At 50.5% G+C, this 19,084-nt stretch overlaps 1 protein-coding gene across 10 annotated transcripts in view; it reads right to left on the bottom strand.

The window, feature by feature from the left end:
- Window positions 1-19,084, bottom strand: part of LOC140191510 (equilibrative nucleoside transporter 1-like) — a 116,666-nt gene that overhangs the window by 63,159 nt on the left and 34,423 nt on the right. For 9 of the 10 annotated variants that reach the window (XM_072248976.1, XM_072248988.1, XM_072248973.1 and 6 more), the window contains exons 2-4: window positions 17,077-17,140; window positions 14,164-14,245; window positions 6,257-6,447 (exon numbers count right to left, since the gene is read on the bottom strand). In XM_072248976.1, coding sequence (XP_072105077.1) covers window positions 6,257-6,447; window positions 14,164-14,245; window positions 17,077-17,111 — 308 coding nt within the window. In that variant the 5' untranslated portion in view covers window positions 17,112-17,140. The remainder of the gene's footprint in view (window positions 1-6,256; window positions 6,448-14,163; window positions 14,246-17,076; window positions 17,141-19,084) is intronic. The other variant, XM_072249025.1, reaches the window with a different exon arrangement.

A 19,084-nucleotide genomic window follows, 5' to 3' on the forward strand; every position in this document is an offset into this window, starting at 1 on the left:
AGAGTGAGTGACGAGGGAGCTGGTGTCTGTGAGTGACGGGGGAGCAGGTGTCTGTGAGTGACGGGGGAGCTGGTGTCAGTGAGTGAGTGACGAGGGAGCTGGTGTCAGTGAGTGAGTGACGAGGGAGCTGGTGTCAGTGAATGAGGAGGGAGCTGGTGTCAGTGAGTGAGGAGGGAGCTGCTGTCAGTGAGTGAGGAGGGAGCTGGTGTCAGTGAGTGAGTGAGGAGGGAGCTGGTGTCACTGAGTGAGTAGGGAGCTGGTGTCACTGAGTGAGTGAGGAGGGAGCTGGTGTCAGTGAGTGACGAGGGAGCTGGTGTCAGTGAGTGAGTGAGGAGGGAGCTGGTGTCAGTGAGTGAGGAGGGAACTGGTGTCAGTGAGTGAGGAGGGAGCTGGTGTCAGTGAGTGAGGAGGGAGATGGTGTCAGTGAGTGAGTGAGGGAGCTGGTGTCAGTGAGTGAGTGAGGAGGGAGCTGGTGTCAGTGAGTGAGTGAGGAGGGAACTGGTGTCAGTGAGTGAGGAGGGAGCTGGTGTCAGTGAGTGAGGAGGGAGATGGTGTCAGTGAGTGAGTGAGGGAGCTGGTGTCAGTGAGTGAATGAGGAGGGAGCTGGTGTCAGAGTGAGTGAGCAGGGAGCTGGTGTCAGTGAGTGAGTGAGGAGGGAGCTGGTGTCTGTCAGAGTGAGTGAGGAGGGAGCTGGTATCTGTTAGAGTGAGTGAGGAGGGAGCTGGTGTCAGTGAGTGAGGAGGGAGCTGGTGTCAATGAGTGAGTGAGGAGGGAGCTGCTGTCTGTCAGAGTGAGTGAGGAGGGAGCTGGTGTCAGTGAGTGAGTGAGGAGGGAGCTGGTGACAGTGAGTGTGTGACGAGGGAGCTGGTGTCAGTGAGTGAGTGACGAGGGAGCTGGTGTCAGTGAGTGAGTGAGTGAGGAGGGAGCTGGTGTCAGTGAGTGAGTGAGGAGGGAGCTGGTGTCACTGAGTGAGGAGGGAGCTGGTGTCAGTGAGTGAGTGAGGAGGGAGCTGGTGTCAGTCCGTGAGTGAGGAGAGAGCTGGTGTCAGTGAGTGAGTGAGGAAGGAGCTGGTGTCAGTCCGTGAGTGAGGAGAGAGCTGGTGTCAGTGAGTGAGGAGGGAGCTTGTGTCAATGAGTGAGTGAGGAGGGAGCTGCTGTCTGTCAGAGTGAGTGAGGAGGGAGCTGGTGTCAGTGAGTGACGAGGGAGCTAGTGTCTGTCAGAGTGAGTCAGGAGGGAGCTGGTGTCAGCGAGTGAGTGAGGAGGGAGCTGGTGTCAGTGAGTGTGTGACGAGGGAGCTGGTGTCAGTGAGTGAGTGACGAGGGAGCTGGTGTCAATGAGTGAGTGAGGAGGGAGCTGGTGTCAGTGAGTGAGTGAGGAGGGAGCTGGTGTCAGTGAGTGAGGAGGGAGCTGGTGTCAGTGAGTGAGTGAGGAGGGAGCTAGTGTCAGTGACTGAGGAGGGAGCTGGTGTCAGTGAGTGAGTGATGAGGGATCTGGTGTCAGTGAGTGAGTGAGGAGGAAGCTGGTGTCAGTGAGTGAGGAGGGAGCTGGTGTCAGTGAGTGAGGAGGGAGCTGGTGTCAGTGAGTGAGGAGGGAGCTGGTGTCAGTGAGTGAGTGAGGAGGGAGCTAGTGTCAGTGACTGAGGAGGGAGCTGGTGTCAGTGAGTGAGTGAGGAGGGAGCTGGTGTCAGTGACTGAGTGAGGAGGGAGCTGGTGTCAGTCAGTGAGGAGGGAGCTGGTGTCAGTGACTGAGTGAGGAGGGAGCTGGTGTCAGTGAGTGAGTGAGGAGGGAGCTAGTGTCAGTGACTGAGGAGGGAGCTGGTGTCAGTGAGTGAGTGAGGAGGAAGCTGGTGTCAGTGAGTGAGGAGGGAGATGGTGTCAGTGAGTGAGGAGGGAGCTGGTGTCTGTCAGAGTGAGTCAGGAGGGAGCTGGTGTCAGCGAGTGAGGAGGGAGCTGGTGTCAGTGAGTGAGTGAGGAGGGAGCTGGTGTCAGTGAGTGTGTGACGAGGGAGCTGGTGTCAGTGAGTGAGTGACGAGGGAGCTGGTGTCAGTGAGTGAGTGAGTGAGTGAGGAGGGAGCTGGTGCAGGGAGTGAGTGAGGAGGGAGCTGGTGTCAGAGTGAGTGAGGAGGGAGCTGGTGTCAGTGACTGAGTGAGGAGGGAGCTGGTGTCAGTGACAGAGTGAGGAGGGAGCTGGTGTCAGTGAGTGAGGAGAGAGCTGGTGTCAGTGAGTGAGTGAGGAAGGAGCTGGTGTCAGTCCGTGAGTGAGGAGGGAGCTGTTGTCAGTGAGTGAGTGAGGAGGGAGCTGGTGTCAGTGAGTGAGTGAGGAAGGAGCTGGTGTCAGTCCGTGAGTGAAGAGGGAGCTGGTGTCAGTGAGTGAGTGAGGAGGGAGCTGGTGCAGGGAGTGAGTGAGGAGGGAGCTGGTGTCAGAGTGAGTGAGGAGGGAGCTGGTGTCAGAGTGAGTGAGGAGGGAGCTGGTGTCTGTGACTGAGTGAGGAGGGAGCTGGTGCAGGGAGTGAGTGAGGAGGGAGCTGGTGTCAGAGTGAGTGAGGAGGGAGCCAGTATCAATGACTGAGTGAGGAGGGAGCTGGTGTCAGTGACAGAGTGAGGAGGGAGCTGGTGTCAGTGAGTGAGGAGAGAGCTGGTGTCAGTGAGTGAGTGAGGAAGGAGCTGGTGTCAGTCCGTGAGTGAGGAGGGAGCTGTTGTCAGTGAGTGAGTGAGGAGGGAGCTGGTGTCAGTGAGTGAGTGAGGAAGGAGCTGGTGTCAGTCCGTGAGTGAAGAGGGAGCTGGTGTCAGTGAGTGAGTGAGGAGGGAGCTGGTGCAGGGAGTGAGTGAGGAGGGAGCTGGTGTCAGAGTGAGTGAGGAGGGAGCTGGTTTCAGAGTGAGTGAGGAGGGAGCTGGTGTCTGTGACTGAGTGAGGAGGGAGCTGGTGCAGGGAGTGAGTGAGGAGGGAGCTGGTGTCAGAGTGAGTGAGGAGGGAGCCAGTATCAATGACTGAGTGAGGAGGGAGCTGGTGCAGTGTGTGAGTGAGGAGGGAGCTGGTGTCAGAGTGAGTGAGGAGGGAGCTGGTGCAGGGAGTGAGTGAGGAGGGAGCTGGTGCAGGGAGTGAGTGAGGAGGGAGCTGGTGTCAGAGTGAGTGAGGAGGGAGCTGGTGTCAGTGAGTGAGTGAGGAGGGAGCTGGTGTCAGTGAGTGAGTGAGTGAGGAGGGAGCTGCTGTCAGTGAGTGAGTGAGGAGGGAGCAGTTGTCTGTCAGAGTGAGTGAGGAGGGAGCTACCGACATTGAGTGAGGAGGGAGCTGGTGTCAGTGAGTGAGGAGGGAGCTGGTGTCTGTCAGAGTGAGTGAGGAGGGAGCTGGTGTCTGTGAGTGACGGGGGAGCTGGTGTCAGTGAGTGAGTGAGGAGGGAGCTGGTGTCAGTGAGTGAGTGACGAGGGAGCTGGTGTCAGTGAATGAGGAGGGAGCTGGTGTCAGTGAGTGAGGAGGGAGCTGGTGTCAGTGAGTGAGGAGGGAGCTGGTGTCAGTGAGTGAGTGAGGAGGGAGCTGGTGTCACTGAGTGAGGAGGGAGCTGGTGTCAGTGAGTGAGTGAGGAGGGAACTGGTGTCAGTGAGTGAGGAGGGAACTGGTGTCAGTGAGTGAGGAGGGAGCTGGTGTCAGTGAGTGAGGAGGGAGATGGTGTCAGTGAGTGAGTGAGGGAGCTGGTGTCAGTGAGTGAATGAGGAGGGAGCTGGTGTCAGTGACTGATGAGGCAGCTGGTGTCAGTGAGTGAATGAGGAGGGAGCTGGTGTCAGAGTGAGTGAGGAGGGAGCTGGTGTCAGTGAGTGAGTGAGGAGGGAGCTGGTGTCTGTCAGAGTGAGTGAGGAGGGAGCTGGTATCTGTTAGAGTGAGTGAGGAGGGAGCTGGTGTCAGTGAGTGAGGAGGGAGCTGGTGTCAATGAGTGAGTGAGGAGGGAGCTAGTGTCAGTGACTGAGGAGGGAGCTGGTGTCAGTGAGTGAGGAGGGAGCTGGTGTCTGTCAGAGTGAGTCAGGAGGGAGCTGGTGTCAGCGAGTGAGGAGGGAGCTGGTGTCAGTGAGTGAGTGAGGAGGGAGCTGGTGTCAGTGAGTGTGTGATGAGGGAGCTGGTGTCAGTGAGTGAGTGAGGAGGGAGCTGGTGTCAGTGAGTGAGTGAGTGAGGAGGGAGCTGGTGTCAGTGAGTGAGTGAGGAGGGAGCTGGTGTCACTGAGTGAGGAGGGAGCTGGTGTCAGTCCGTGAGTGAGGAGGGAGCTGGTGTCAGTCCGTGAGTGAGGAGAGAGCTGGTGTCAGTGAGTGAGTGAGGAGAGAGCTGGTGTCAGTGAGTGAGGAGGGAGCTGGTGTCAGTGAGTGAGGAGGGAGCTGGTGTCAGTGAGTGAGGAGGGAGCTGGTGTCTGTCAGAGTGAGTCAGGAGGGAGCTGGTGTCAGCGAGTGAGTGAGGAGGGAGCTGGTGTCAGTGAGTGTGTGACGAGGGAGCTGGTGTCAGTGAGTGAGTGACGAGGGAGCTGGTGTTAGTGAGTGAGTGAGTGAGGAGGGAGTTGGTGTCAGTCCGTGAGTGAGGAGGGAGCTGGTGTCAGTCCGTGAGTGAGGAGGGAGCTGGTGTCAGTGAGTGAGTGAGGAGAGAGCTGGTGTCAGTGAGTGAGGAGAGAGCTGGTGTCAGTGAGTGAGGAAGGAGCTGGTGTCTGTGACTGATTGAGGAGGGAGCTGGTGCAGGGAGTGAGTGAGGAGGGAGCTGGTGTCAGTGAGTGAGTGAGGAGATAGCTGGTGTCAGTGAGTGAGTGAGGAGAGAGCTGGTGTCAGTGAGTGAGGAGGGAGGTGGTGTCAGTGAGTGAGGAGGGAGCTGGTGTCAGTGAGTGAGTGAGGAGGGAGCTGGTGTCAGTGAGTGAGTGAGGAGGGAGCTGGTGTCAGTGAGTGAGGAGGGAGCTGGTGTCTGTCAGAGTGAGTCAGGAGGGAGCTGGTGTCAGCGAGTGAGTGAGGAGGGAGCTGGTGTCAGTGAGTGTGTGACGAGGGAGCTGGTGTCAGTGAGTGAGTGACGAGGGAGCTGGTGTTAGTGAGTGAGTGAGTGAGGAGGGAGCTAGTGTCAGTCCGTGAGTGAGGAGGGAGCTGGTGTCAGTCCGTGAGTGAGGAGGGAGCTGGTGTCAGTGAGTGAGTGAGGAGAGAGCTGGTGTCAGTGAGTGAGGAGAGAGCTGGTGTCAGTGAGTGAGGAGGGAGCTGGTGTCTGTGACTGATTGAGGAGGGAGCTGGTGCAGGGAGTGAGTGAGGAGGGAGCTGGTGTCAGAGTGAGTGAGGAGGGAGCCAGTGTCAATGACTGAGTGAGGAGGGAGCTGGTGCAGGGAGTGAGTGAGGAGGGAGCTGGTGTCAGAGTGAGTGAGGAGGGAGCTGGTGTCAGTGAGTGAGTGAGGAGGGAGCTAGTGTCGGTGAGTGAGGAGGGAGCTGGTGTCAGTGAGTGAGTGAGGAGGGAGCTGGTGTCAGTGAGTGAGTGAAGAGGGAGCTGGTGTCAGTGAGTGAGTGAGGAGGGAGCTGGTGTCAGTGAGTGAGTGAGGAGGGAGCTGGTGTCAGAGTGAGTGAGGAGGGAGCTGGTGTCTGTGACTGAGTGAGGAGGGAGCTGGTGCAGGGAGTGAGTTAGGAGGGAGCTGGTGCAGGGAGTGAGTTAGGAGGGAGCTGGTGCAGGGAGTGAGTGAGGAGGGAGCTGGTGTCAGAGTGAGTGAGGAGGGAGCTGGTGTCAGAGTGAGTGAGGAGGGAGCTGGTGTCAGTGACTGAGTGAGGAGGGAGCTGGTGTCAGTGAGTGAGTGAGTGAGGAGGGAGCTGGTGTGAGTGAGTGAGTGAGGAGGGAGCTGGTGTCAGTGAGTGAGTGAGGAGGGAGCTGGTGTCAGTGAGCGAGTGAGGAGGGAGCTGGTGTCAGTGAGTGAGGAGGGAGCTAGCGTCATTGAGTGAGGAGGGAGCTGGTGTCAGTGAGTGAGGAGGGAGCTGGTGTCAGTGAGTGAGGAGGGAGCTGGTGTCTGTCAGAGTGAGTGAGGAGGGAGCGAGAGTCTGTCAGGACTGAGTGAGGAGGGAGCGAGAGTCTGTCAGGAGTGAGTGAGGAGAGAGCGAGAGTCTGTCAGGAGTGAGTGAAGAGGGAGCGAGAGTCTGTCAGGAGTGAGTGAAGAGGGAGCGAGAGTCTGTCAGGAGTGAGTGAGGAGGGAGCAAGAGTCTGTCATGAGTAAGTAAGAAGGGAGCTGGTTTTTAAAACTCCAAGGGGGTGTGGTCTGAGGCCTACCTACCGTGGCAGGAGGAGGGAGTTGAGGCAGCTGAAGATGAGCATGGGTAACATTGCACACAACGTCATTACGTTGCCGAACTTTCCCTGCAGCTGGTTCTCCCTTGGCATGGCTGAAACATTCATTGCAGAGGTTCCATTGGAGGGCAGTACCGCGCTGGAATCATCCACGTCTTGCAATCTGTACTTAAAATACTGAGGGAGACAAGCACAGACATTACAGATAGAAGAGTGAAATGGAGCAGGAGGGAGAGAGAGTGGATGGGAGGAAGAGGGGGGATGAAGGATAGTGTGGATGGAAGTGATAGAGGAATGAAAGGGGAGAGACAGAGGGAGAGATGAGTATTATTTTTGGTGCTGTATGCTATTGAGTACAGTACTGGGAGGACAGATGACTGCATCAATACTGGGATGGTATAGAAGGGGAGGCTTTAGGGTTTTGGATAATTGAGACCCCTTCTGAGGACGATAGATCCCATAGAAGCAGAAAGGATTGCAGTCGAACCCAAGCAAGTCCAACATTCTGGATGGAAGGCTCATATGTGCTCTTGGTGAGGGTTCAGACTAATTTGACAAGAGAATGAGATGGTGTAGATATATTGGGTTGGAGGAGGTGTAGTCAAACATGGCAGGAAGCTTGGATCAGTTGTGTAGACAAGCAGATGTGGGCACAATGAGGCAGATGGGAAGATCGGTAAAATCAACTGCATCCAATTTAAGGCAAGGAGACCGATAGGTGAGCGGGGGTGAAGTTATGAGTACAGATTGATATGGAATTGCAGAGTGTCAGGGACAGACTGGGAAGGAATTGCAGAGTGTCAGGGACAGACTGGGAAGGAATTGCAGAGTGTCAGGGACAGATTGGTAAGGAAATGGAGAGTGTCAGGGACAGATTGGTAAGAAATTGCAGAGTGTCAGGGACAGATTGATATGGAATTGCAGAGTGTCAGGGACAGACTGGGAAGGAATTGCAGAGTGTCAGGGACAGACTGGGAAGGAATTGGAGAGTGTCAGGGACAGATTGATATGGAATTGGACAGTGTCAGGGACAGACTGGTAAGGAATTGGAGAGTGTCAGGGACAGATTGATATGGAATTGGACAGTGTCAGGGACAGACTGGTAAGGAATTGGAGAGTGTCAGGGACAGATTGATATGGAAGCTGAGGGACACAGATAAGGTGAATAGTGACTCTTTTCCCTGGGGTTGTGAACTAGAAAGGATAGATTTAAGAAAGAGCTGAGGAGCAACTTTCCCCTGTTCCCCTCACTCCCCCCCCCACAAAGGGTGGTGAGTATATGGACTGAACTGCCAGAGGAAGAGGTTGAGGTGGGTACGATTATGATATTTAAAAGACATTTGGACACATATCTGTAGAGGAAAGATTTACAGATACATGGGCCTAAAGCAAACAAATGGGACTTAGGTAGGCAATTTGGTTGGCGTGGACAAAAAGCTATTTTCTGCGCGGTATATCTCCATGATACTATGAGATTAAGAAAGAAATTATGAGGGCAAAGGGGGCCATGTAACATCACTGGCAGATATCCTGGGGCATTTCATAACAGGAGGGTAACCAGTGAAAGAATGGGCCAAACCAGGGACTGTGTGTGGGACGACAGGAAGCAGGCAGACTCTAAAAGGAATACTTCTCTTCTACATTCACCAAGGAGAAAGACGTTACCGGTGGAGATTTCTGGGATGGAGGTGGTAATATTTTAGAGCATATTTTTAGGCATCTCTCCTGTAAGCCCAAACTCAGGCCACAGTGGGAATCAAAGGAGGAGATTGTGGGAGTCCTGACAGTGAACTTAAGACGTTTATTGGCTGTTGGTGGGCGCTAGGAGACAGAGAACAGTCAATGTGGTACCTCTAATCAGGAGCAGCAGAGATCTGAAAGTAATTACAGGCCAGCCAGTTTTATGTCTGTGGTACAGACATTACTAGAAAAGATTAGCTTTTCTGAGAGGATAGATTAATATATAATGGTACAGCACAGGAACAGCCACAATATTGTGCCAAACCAATTAAATTAGCAATCAAATGGACAACGAATCGCTTCTGCCTACAAAATGTCCATATCCCTCCATCTTCCTTACATCCACGTGCCTATCAAAATGGCTCTTAAAAGTGCAAAAATGCTTAATATCTGCCTCCACCACCACCCCAGACTGCGCATTCTAGACACACCTTCTCCTGTGTAAAAAACTTGCCTTTGAAATTATCCCTCACCTTAAATGCATGCCCTCTGGCATTAGGCATTTCAACCCTGGGAAACAGATGTTCCCGGTCTTTATCTCTTTATACCTGTCACAGTCTTGTAAATCTCTAGCAGATCTCCCCTCAGACTCTGCTGCTTCAGAGAAAACGACCCGAGTTTATCCAGCCTCTCACGATAGCACATGCCCTCTAATCCAGGCAGCATCCTGGTAAACCTCTTCTGCATCCTCTCCAAAGCCTCCACATCCTTCCTGTAGTGGGGTGACCAGAACTGTATGCAGTACTCCAGATGCGGCCTAACTAGAGTTTTATAAAGCTGCAACAAAACTTCTTGAATGTTGAACTTAATGCCTCGACTAATAAAGGCGAACATGCCCTATGAATTCTCTTCTTCACCACCCTATCAACCTGTGCAGCCAATTTCAGGGAGCTATGAACTTGGACCCCAAGATTCCTTTGCTCTTCAACATGGTTTAGGGTCTTTCAGTTAACAGTGTATGGTCTCTAATTTGACGTGCCAAGGCACAACACTTCACAGTTGGTGGGGTTAAACTCCATCTGCCATTTCTCCACCAACATCTGCAATTGATTGATACCTGCCATATTCTTTGTCAGTTTGCTACTCTATCCCCAACATCACAAATTTTTGAATCATCTGCAAATTTACTAATCCACCCATCTATGTTTTCATCCAAGTCACTTATATACATCACAAACAGATGTCCCAGTACAGAACTCCACTAATCACAGACGTGATTCAGCTAGAATAAATGTCATCGTATGGGCACAGCAGTTCTGAATCCAAACAGCCAATCCATGGATCCCATGCATCCTAATCTTCCGAATGTGTTTCCCATGAGGGACCTTGCCAAATGCCTTACTAAAACCCATGAAGGCTCTACCTTCATCAATCACCCTCATCACCTCGTCAAAAAACTCAATCAAGTTCATAAGACACTATTTGCACCACACAATGCCATGCTGACTCTCCCCAATTAGGTTATTATTTTCCAAATACTCATAAACCTTATCCCTAAGAATTCCCTTCAATAACTTCTCTACCACTGGAAACACGTCTGCAGTTTCCAGAGTTATCCCTGGTTCCTTTCTTGGCCAGTCCTCCAGAACCTCCCCTGTGCCTAGACAGGACATGAAGATATTGATCAGAGCCCCAGCAATCTCTTCAATTTCCTCGATGAATGTCAGGCCCTGGGACTTAATCACCTTAATGCTCTTTCAGAGACCTAACTCTATCTCCTCCTTGACCTCGAAACGCTTGAGCATATCAATGTGCTCGGCCCTGATCTCCCTATCCTTCGTGTCTTTGTTCTTGGTAGATACTAATGTAAAGTACTCTTCAAGGACCTCACCCAAATCCACCGCATCCAAGCAAATGTTCCCCCCTTTATCTTTGAGTGGTCCCACCCTCTCCCTAGTTATCCTCTTGCTCCTGATGTATGGAATGCCTTTGGATTCTCTTTAATCTGACTTTCCAAGGACTCTTCATGGCCCGTCCTGGCTTTCCTAGTTCTCTTTGAGCTTTTTCTCTGTCTTCTTTATAATCCTCAAGGGCTCTGGTTGATCCTAGCTTCCTAAACTTTACATACCTTTCCTTTTCCTTCTTGACCTCTCACGACATCCAAGGTTCTCTTACCTTGCCATCCTTGTCCTTCCTTCTGACTGGAACATACTTCTCCTGTACTTTGTGTATTTGGTCTTTAAACACCTTCAGTATGGTGGATGTGGATTTGTCCAAACACAGCTGTTCCCAATTAATTCTCCCTGCTTCCTGCCTAATACTCCCAATATTCTCATAATTAGCCCTGCTAAAACCCTCCCGCAAGGTCCATACTTACCCTTGTTTATAAATATCTTAAAACTTAAGGAGTTGTGGTCACTGTTCCCTAACTGTTCACCCACTGAAAGGTCGGTCACCTAGGCAGCCTCATTACCCAACACCAGGTCCAGTACAGCTCCTCTTCTTGTTGGACTATCTACATATTGATTTAAGAAACACTCCAGGATGCACCTAACAATTTCTGCCCCACTTAAACCTCTTGCACTAAGAAGATCCCAGTTTATCTTAGGGAGGCTGAAACTCCCATGACAACAACTCTACTGTTTTTGCACCTTTCCTTAATCTGCCTGCATATCTGTTCCTCAGTGTCCTGGTGGCTACTGGGGGGGTTGTTGATACAATCCCATCAGGGTGATTGCACTCTTCCTGTTCATTAGTTTAGTAGTTCCATTTAATATTTTTGACTCAGACGGCAAACCCTCCCATATGTCCTCCCTAAGTGTCGCTGCGATATTGTCACTGATCAGAAGAGCAACTCTGCTCTCCCCCTCCCCCCCCACCTTTTTTACCTCACTCTTTATCTTTTCTAAAACATCAAAATCCTGGGACATTAAGCATCCATTTCAATCCCTCTCTCAACCAGGTGTCTGGTTTAACACAATAGTTCCATGCTCTAAGTTCATCACCTTTACCCATAGTACTCCTAGCATTAAAACACACTTGCTTCAAACTATCTGTGTCATCGTATCCATTACTTTGCTCCTCCCTGCTTTTGCTGGCCCTGACATCTACCTTCCCCTCCATCCCTCCATTTTCTGACCTGGTGCTTTGGTTCCCACCCCTCCTGCTAAACTAGTTTAGCCCTGACCCCGAGTAGTGGACTATATCGCTCTATTTCCTGTCTGTTTATGTGTCTGTCCAAATGCTGCTTAAACATTCCCAATGTACCTGCTTTCCCCCATTTCCTATCCTGGCAGCAAGTTCTGTGTCTCTACCACTCTGTGTAACAGTCTGTTCCAAGCCTACACTGGGGTCCGTCCCCCGCTTTTCCTACACTACATCGACGACTGCGTTGGTGCTGCTTCCTGCACCCAGGTCGAACTCGTTAACTTCATCAACTTTGCCGCCAGTTTCCACCCTGCCCTCATATTTACCTGGTCCATTTCTGACACCTCCCTCCCCTTTCTCCATCTCTCTGTCTCTATCTCTGGAGACAGCTTATCTACTGATGTCTATCATAACCCACTGATTCTCGCAGCTACCTAGACTATACCTGTTCCCATACTGTTACTTGTAGAAATGCCATCCCCTTCTCTCAACTCCTCCGTCTCCACTGCATCTGCTCTCAGGATGAGGCTTTTCATTCCAAAACGAAGGAGATGTCCTCCTTTTTCAAAGAAAGGGGCTTCCCTTCCTCCACCATCAACACTGCCCTCAGCCGTATCTCTTCCATTTCACGCATGTCTGCTCACATCCCATCCCCTACCACCCTACCAGGGATAGAGTTTCTCTTGTCCTTACCTACCATTGCAGCAGCTTCTGCATCCAGCATATAGTTCTCTGAAACATCCACCATCTCCAACATGATCCCACCACCAAGCACATCTTTCCCGCCCCCGCCCCCACTTTCTGCTTTCCACTGGGATTGCTCCCTGTGTGACTCCCTTGTCCATTCGACCCTCCCCACTGATTACACTCCTGGCACTTCACTTTGCAAGTGCCACACCTGCCCCTACACCTCCTCCCTCATTAACATTCAGGGCCCCAAACAGTCCTTCCAGGTGAGGCGACACATCACCTGCGAGTCTGTTGGGGTGATATACTGCGTCTGGTGCTCCTGGTGTGGTTTTCCTGCATATCGGTAAGACCCAACATAGTTTGGGAGATTGCTTCGCCAAGCATCTACGCTCCATCCACCAAAAGAAGCGTGATCTCCCAGTGGCCACCCATTTTAATTCTACTTCCCACTACCATTGTGATATGTCAGTCCACAGCCTCTTCTACTGTCGTGATGAGGCCACACTCAGTTTGGAGGAACAACACCTTATATTCTGTCTGGGTAGCCTCCAACCTGATGGCATGAACATCGATTTCTCAAGCTTCTGGTAATGTCCCCCTCTCTGCCCTCTCCTTCACCAGTTCCCATTCCCTTTTCCCTCTCTTACCTTATCTCATTACCGGCCCACTGCCTCCCTCTGGAGCTCATCCCCTCCTTTTCTTCTTCCCATGGCCTTCTATCCCCACCTATCAGATTCCCCCTTCTCCAACCCTATATCTCTTTCACCAATCAACTTCCCAGCTATTTACTTCATCCGTTCCCCTCCCAGTTTCACCTATCACCTTGTGTTTCTCTCTCCCCTCCTCCGCTTTTTAAATCTACTCCTCATCTTTTTTTCTTTAGTTCTGCCAAAGAGTCTTGGCCTGAAATGTCGACTGTACTTTCTTCTATAGATACTGCCTGGCCTGTGGAGTTCCTCCAGATTTTATGTGTGCTACTCTGTGTAAGTACTTGCCTTGAAAATCTTCTTTACATTCCACCCCTCTCACCGTAGAGCTATGCTCTGAAGTATTTGACATTTCTATCTGGGAAAAAGACTACCTATCCAAGCTATTCCTCTTGTGATTTTATATACAGTACTTTTATCTGGTCACCCTTCAGTTTCTGACAGTCCAGAGTTTTACAGTTCATAGTCTCAATGACAGTATCCTGGTGAAATTCTTCTGCACTCTCTTCAAGGCCTCCACATCCCTCCTGTAGCAAAGGTGATTTAATCAAAGGGCATAAATGTAATATAGAGGTTTAAAAGGGATAAGATGGAGATTTTATAGCCCACCTCTCCTTCCATGAATGGCAGAACTCTGAAACATGCACTGCGGGAGGGGGTAGTGAAGGCAGACTCATGGAATTGAAGAAATATCTGGATGTGTATTTGAATCACCAAGGCAAAAATGTTTCATACAAACTTCTGGTAATGAGATTACTGTAGATAAATACATCATGGTTCCGGCAATGAAATTACTGTAGATAAATACCTCACTGCTCTGGTGGACGAGATTACTGTAGATACTTGAAGATACCTCACGGTTCTGGTGAATGGGATTACTGTAGATACTTGAAGATACCTCACTGTTCTGGTGAATGGAATTACTGTAGATAGATACCTCACTGTTCTGGTGAATGGAATTACTGTAGATAGATACCACACTGCTCTGGTGAATGGAATTACTGTAGATAGATACCACACTGTTCTGGTGAATGAGATTACTGTAGATAGATACCTCACTGTTCTGGTGAATGGGATTACTGTAGATAGATACCACACTGTTCTGGTGAATGAGATTACCGTAGATAGATACCCTATAATTCTGGTGAATGAGATTACCGTAGATAGATGCCTCATTGTTCTGGTGAATGAGATTACTGCAGATAGATACATCACGGTAGTGTTGCGGTTAGTGTGACGCTATTACAACTTGGAGTACCAGAGTTCAGAGTTCAATTCCCACGTCATCTGAAATGAGTTTGTACATTCTCCCTGTGGAGCACAGAATGTGTGGTTTTCTCTGGTACCTGTTTCTTCCAACAGTCCAAAGGCATACCAGTTAGTAGGTTAATTGGCCATTGTAAATTGTGCAGTGAATTAGACTAGGGTTAACTCGTAGGCTGCTGGGCAGTGTGGTTTAAAGGACCAGAAGGGCCCATCCTGCACTGTACCTGTAAATAAATAAATAAATAAATAGATGCTTTATGGTTGCCGTGGACACACTGGGCTAAAGAGGTTTCTGTATTACATGGCTGTGCGACTCTGGGAGTGGAAGAGAGGGAGGGAGGGAATGGTTCAGTGGCTGAGAAGGACAACTGGGACAGGGTTGGCAGGGATCAGGGATACACACCTGAATGGCTGTCATGAAAAAGTTCCAAGGAAGAAGGGTTCCGAGTCCCAGGATGAGGAAGATCAGCCACACAGCCTTGAACCTGTTTCAGGGACAGAATCAGCAGTTGAGTAACACACTCCAAACCCCACACACGGACCTGACAACTCACATTCCATCCCACCCTGAAGCCTGGACTTCTCTGAGGCAGTATGACCCTGTGACTCATACAGTTCCTGGTGCTGTCCCACCTTGGCATTGAGAAGCTCATTGTTACATGGACCATTCTGTCTCCAGCCCCCATTCAGTCCCATCATTCACACTTACTTGTGTTTCAGTTTCGTAAGGATGGTTTTGGGGACAGACAGTAGAGCTAGTGTTTAGGGACGGGGATGTGGGGGAATTAGAGGACAGCGATTAATAATCTGAACCTTCACTCCACGTTCGAAGCCCAGCAATGTCGATGTGGGCGGATGTCAGAACAGCAGACCGTCAAGCTGAGGGCTGATCGTGAGACTGGAATTCGAGTCCAGTATTCAGGGTCCCATCGTCAGCAGCTCTGGAGTTTGAGGTCTGGACTTTGGACCCCCGCTCATTATCATCTGTGAGCTCAGGGTCGACCAGAAGTCCAGACATTGGGGCGCAATGACCAGAGACTAGAGTCTGCCAATCTGTGTGAGTCAGCTGGCGAAGTTGAAGGCCCAGTGTCTGCGAATCCACAAGTTCACTGGAGGCTGGAGGCCGAAGATGGCCTGTTCTGGTGTGAGAGGGCTGTGTCTGTGTGTGTGGGAGGGAGGAAGGAACAGGCTAGTGTTGCTTTGTCACTTGAGATGTTTCGCTTTGTTGTGCTCCGTGTTGCTCTCCTAAGCATGGTGGGCATACTACATTGGCACCACGTGTGGCAACACTTGCCACCGTGCCCCAGCACATCCTTGGTTGTGTTGGTTGTTAACGCAAACAACTCATTTCACTGTATGTTTCGATGTACACGTGATTCTGAATCTGAAACACTAACCCTACTTGTGACAAACACCGACCATCCTGACCCATCTCATGCTGGCCACTTCACCGATTCCTCAGCAACCCCCCCCACACCGACTGCCCCGTCTCCCCCATTCCGCAATGACCACCCTGTCCTGTCTCAGATCAGTGACCCCCCCATTCCGCAATGACCACCCTGTCCTGTCTCAGAACACGATCACCCTCCTATTCAGCAATGACCACCCTGTCCTGTCTCAGATCAGTGACCCTCCCATTCCGTAATGTCCACCCTGTCCTGTCTCACATCACAATGACCCTCCTATTCCACAATGACCACCCTGTCCTGTCTCAGATCAGTGACCCTCCCATTCCGCAATGACCACCCTGTCCTGTCTCAGAACACGATCACCCTCCTATTCAGCAATGACCACCCTGTCCTGTCTCACATCACAATGACCCTCCCATTCCGTAATGTCCACCCTGTCCTGTCTCACATCACAATCACCCTCCCATTCCGTAATGTCCACCCTGTCCTGTCTCACATCACAATCACCCTCCCATTCCGTAATGTCCACCCTGTCCTGTCTCACATCACGATCACCCTTCCATTCCGTAATGTCCACCCTGTCCTGTCTCACATCACGATCACCCTCCCATTCCGTAATGTCCACCCTGTCCTGTCTCACATCACAATCACCCTCCCATTCCGTAATGTCCACCCTGTCCTGTCTCACATCACAATCACCCTTCCATTCCGTAATGTCCACCCTGTCCTGTCTCACATAACAATCACCCTCCTATTCAGCAATGACCACCCTGTCCTGTCTCACATCACAATGACCCTCCCATTCCGTAATGTCCACCCTGTCCTGTCTCACATCACAATCACCCTCCCATTCCGTAATGTCCACCCTGTCCTGTCTCACATCACGATCACCCTCCCATTCCGTAATGTCCACCCTGTCCTGTCTCACATCACGATCACCCTCCCATTCCGTAATGTCCACCCTGTCCTGTCTCACATCACAATCACCCTTCCATTCCGTAATGTCCACCCTGTCCTGTCTCACATCACAATCACCCTCCCATTCCGTAATGTCCACCCTGTCCTGTCTCACATCACAATCACCCTTCCATTCCGTAATGTCCACCCTGTCCTGTCTCACATCACAATCACCCTTCCAATGTCCACCCTGTCCTGTCTCACATCACAATCACCCTCCCATTCCGTAATGTCCACCCTGTCCTGTCTCACATCACAATCACCCTTCCATTCCGTAATGTCCACCCTGTCCTGTCTCACATCACAATCACCCTTCCATTCCGTAATGTCCACCCTGTCCTGTCTCACATCACGATCACCCTTCCATTCCGTAATGTCCACCCTGTCCTGTCTCACATCACAATCACCCTCCCATTCCGTAATGTCCACCCTGTCCTGTCTCACATCACAATGACCCTCCCATTCCGTAATGTCCACCCTGTCCTGTCTCACATCACAATGACCATCCTATCCAGCAATGTCCACCCTGTCCTGTCTCACATCACAATCACCCTCCCATTCCGTAATGTCCACCCTGTCCTGTCTCACATCACAATCACCCTTCCATTCCGTAATGTCCACCCTGTCCTGTCTCACATCACAATCACCCTCCCATTCCGTAATGTCCACCCTGTCCTGTCTCACATCACAATCACCCTTCCATTCCGTAATGTCCACCCTGTCCTGTCTCACATCACAATGACCATCCTATTCAGCAATGTCCACCCTGTCCTGTCTCACATCACGATTACCCTCCCATTCCGCAATGACCACCCCACACTGACTACCCTATCGCACCCATCAACACAATGACCACCCCGTCCCATCCCACAGCACACTGAAGGCCCCTCCCTCAATGATCCCCCCCACCCATGCCATCCCATCCTCCAACCTCCCTGTCCCATACTGACCGGTCCACTGGCTCCTGCTCCCTCATCTTTGTCATTTCTGTTCCCTCTGGTACGCGCGTTCAACCTGTGGGGAAGGAAAGGGCAGAGGTTAGGGAGGTGTCCACTGACCTCAAAACACTGCCTATCAATTCAGACCCTGCTCCCCCTTGCCTCGCATCCATTGACCTGCTCTTCCCGACCCACCCTCCCCAGACCAGGCCCACACCAGCCTACTTCTGCTCAGCAGCCCAGACCTGCTACACAACAGGCGTGAACATCATACAGAGTCATTCAGCACAGAAACAGGCCACTCAGCCCAACATGACCAAGGTATCTATCCAAACTAGTCTCATTCGTTTGCAGTGGTCCATGTCCTGTCAAATCCTTTCAACCCATATATCCATCTTAAAAGTATTTTAAACAATGTAATTGTACCTGCTTCGACAGTGTCCTCCTGTGGGTCATTCTATCAACCTCTGACCCCTCAGCTCCACTTTCTCCTCCTACCTTAGTTTTACACCCCTGCACTGAAGAAAGACCATGTGGGTTAATCCTATTTGTACCCCTCGTGATTTTAAACACCGCTATAAGGTCACACTTCAGCTTCCTTCATTTATTCAGGAATAAATGTCCCAGCGTATTTAGTATCTCCTTATAGTTCAAGCCTTCCAATCCTGGTGACATTCCCACAATTCATTTCTGCACTCTTTCCAACTTAATCTCATCCTTCCAATAGCTGGGCAGAAGGAGTGGAGTCATTGAGTGACTCTGTTAAATGTGAAACCAGGTATTTAAATCTAGCAAAAAGGAATTGTGAATACTCAAGGAGTGTTGGCTGTGGCTGATTGAGAGAAAGGCATGGCAGAGAACAGGCAATACAGCAGGGCTCCATGGACCCCTTGCTTAATGGGATTTGTCCATGGAAGAAAAAGATTGGGAACCCCTGCAAAAGAGCACTCTAATGCACAAAAACACCACAGAAAAAAAAGTGATTTATATGGAGCTGACAGAAATATTAAAAATACTGTTAAATCTAAGGAACAGGATAGTAAAATTACCAGATGTAACAGGAGGTCTAAGGAATGGGAACTTGCTGGAGCTCTTCAGAGGAGGTTCAAGAAAGTGACAGATTCAAATCACATGGAAGCAAGACCTTCTGCCCAACCAGTCCAGGCTGATCAGCATTCCTATACTCTCGTTTGTCAGCATTATCTAAAGCTTTCCTGTCTGTGTACCTGTCCAAGTAATTTTTACATGCTGGTAGTGTACCTACCTCATCTACCTCCTCTGGCAGCTTGTTCCAGACATTGACCCCCTTGGGTGAAAAAGTTGCCCCTCAGGTTCCTCTGGTTTTTGATTCCCCAGCTCTGGGAAAGGATCGTGCACACGAGACATCTTATTTACAGTCTGAGTGTAAAGAGGTAAGAAACTAAAGCAGATTGTAAGAGCCACGATTGGTGCGTGAATAAGAAACGACTGGTGAGGGCAAGTCTAGGCCTGACGGTCCAGAGAGTTTATAAAGGGGAATATGGAAATTACAGTATAATTAACAATTACTTTGCATCAGCCTTCATAGAAGTACACAAAACCTGACAGATATATTACAGAAGGTCTAGTGAGAACAAGGAACTGCCGGAACCCAGTATTAGCCAAAAAATAGTACCACAGAAATTGGTGAGCTTGAAGGTTGATAAATCCCAGCAACCATACAATCTACATCTAGAGTTTAGAAAGCGTAGTCATCTTCCAAGGTTCTGTGGATTCTGGAAATGTTCCTGGGGATTGTAGGAGAGCAAAAGTAACCCAACTTTTCAAGAAAGGAAGAGAGGAAACACAGAATTACCAAGCTGTTAGTTTCAAGTCAGTGGTGGAATCATGCTGAGATCTATAGTGAAGGACCTAGTAACAAAAACATTAGAAAATAAAAGGTTTGAATGGAGCCAACATTGATTTATGAAAGGAAATCATGTCTTTGACCGATCTGCTGTCTTTGAGAATGTAACACTTAGATAAGGAGGAACAAATGGAG

Source organism: Mobula birostris, chromosome 2 (assembly GCF_030028105.1).
Source record: "Mobula birostris isolate sMobBir1 chromosome 2, sMobBir1.hap1, whole genome shotgun sequence".
NCBI classification, from domain to species: Eukaryota; Metazoa; Chordata; class Chondrichthyes; order Myliobatiformes; family Myliobatidae; genus Mobula; species Mobula birostris.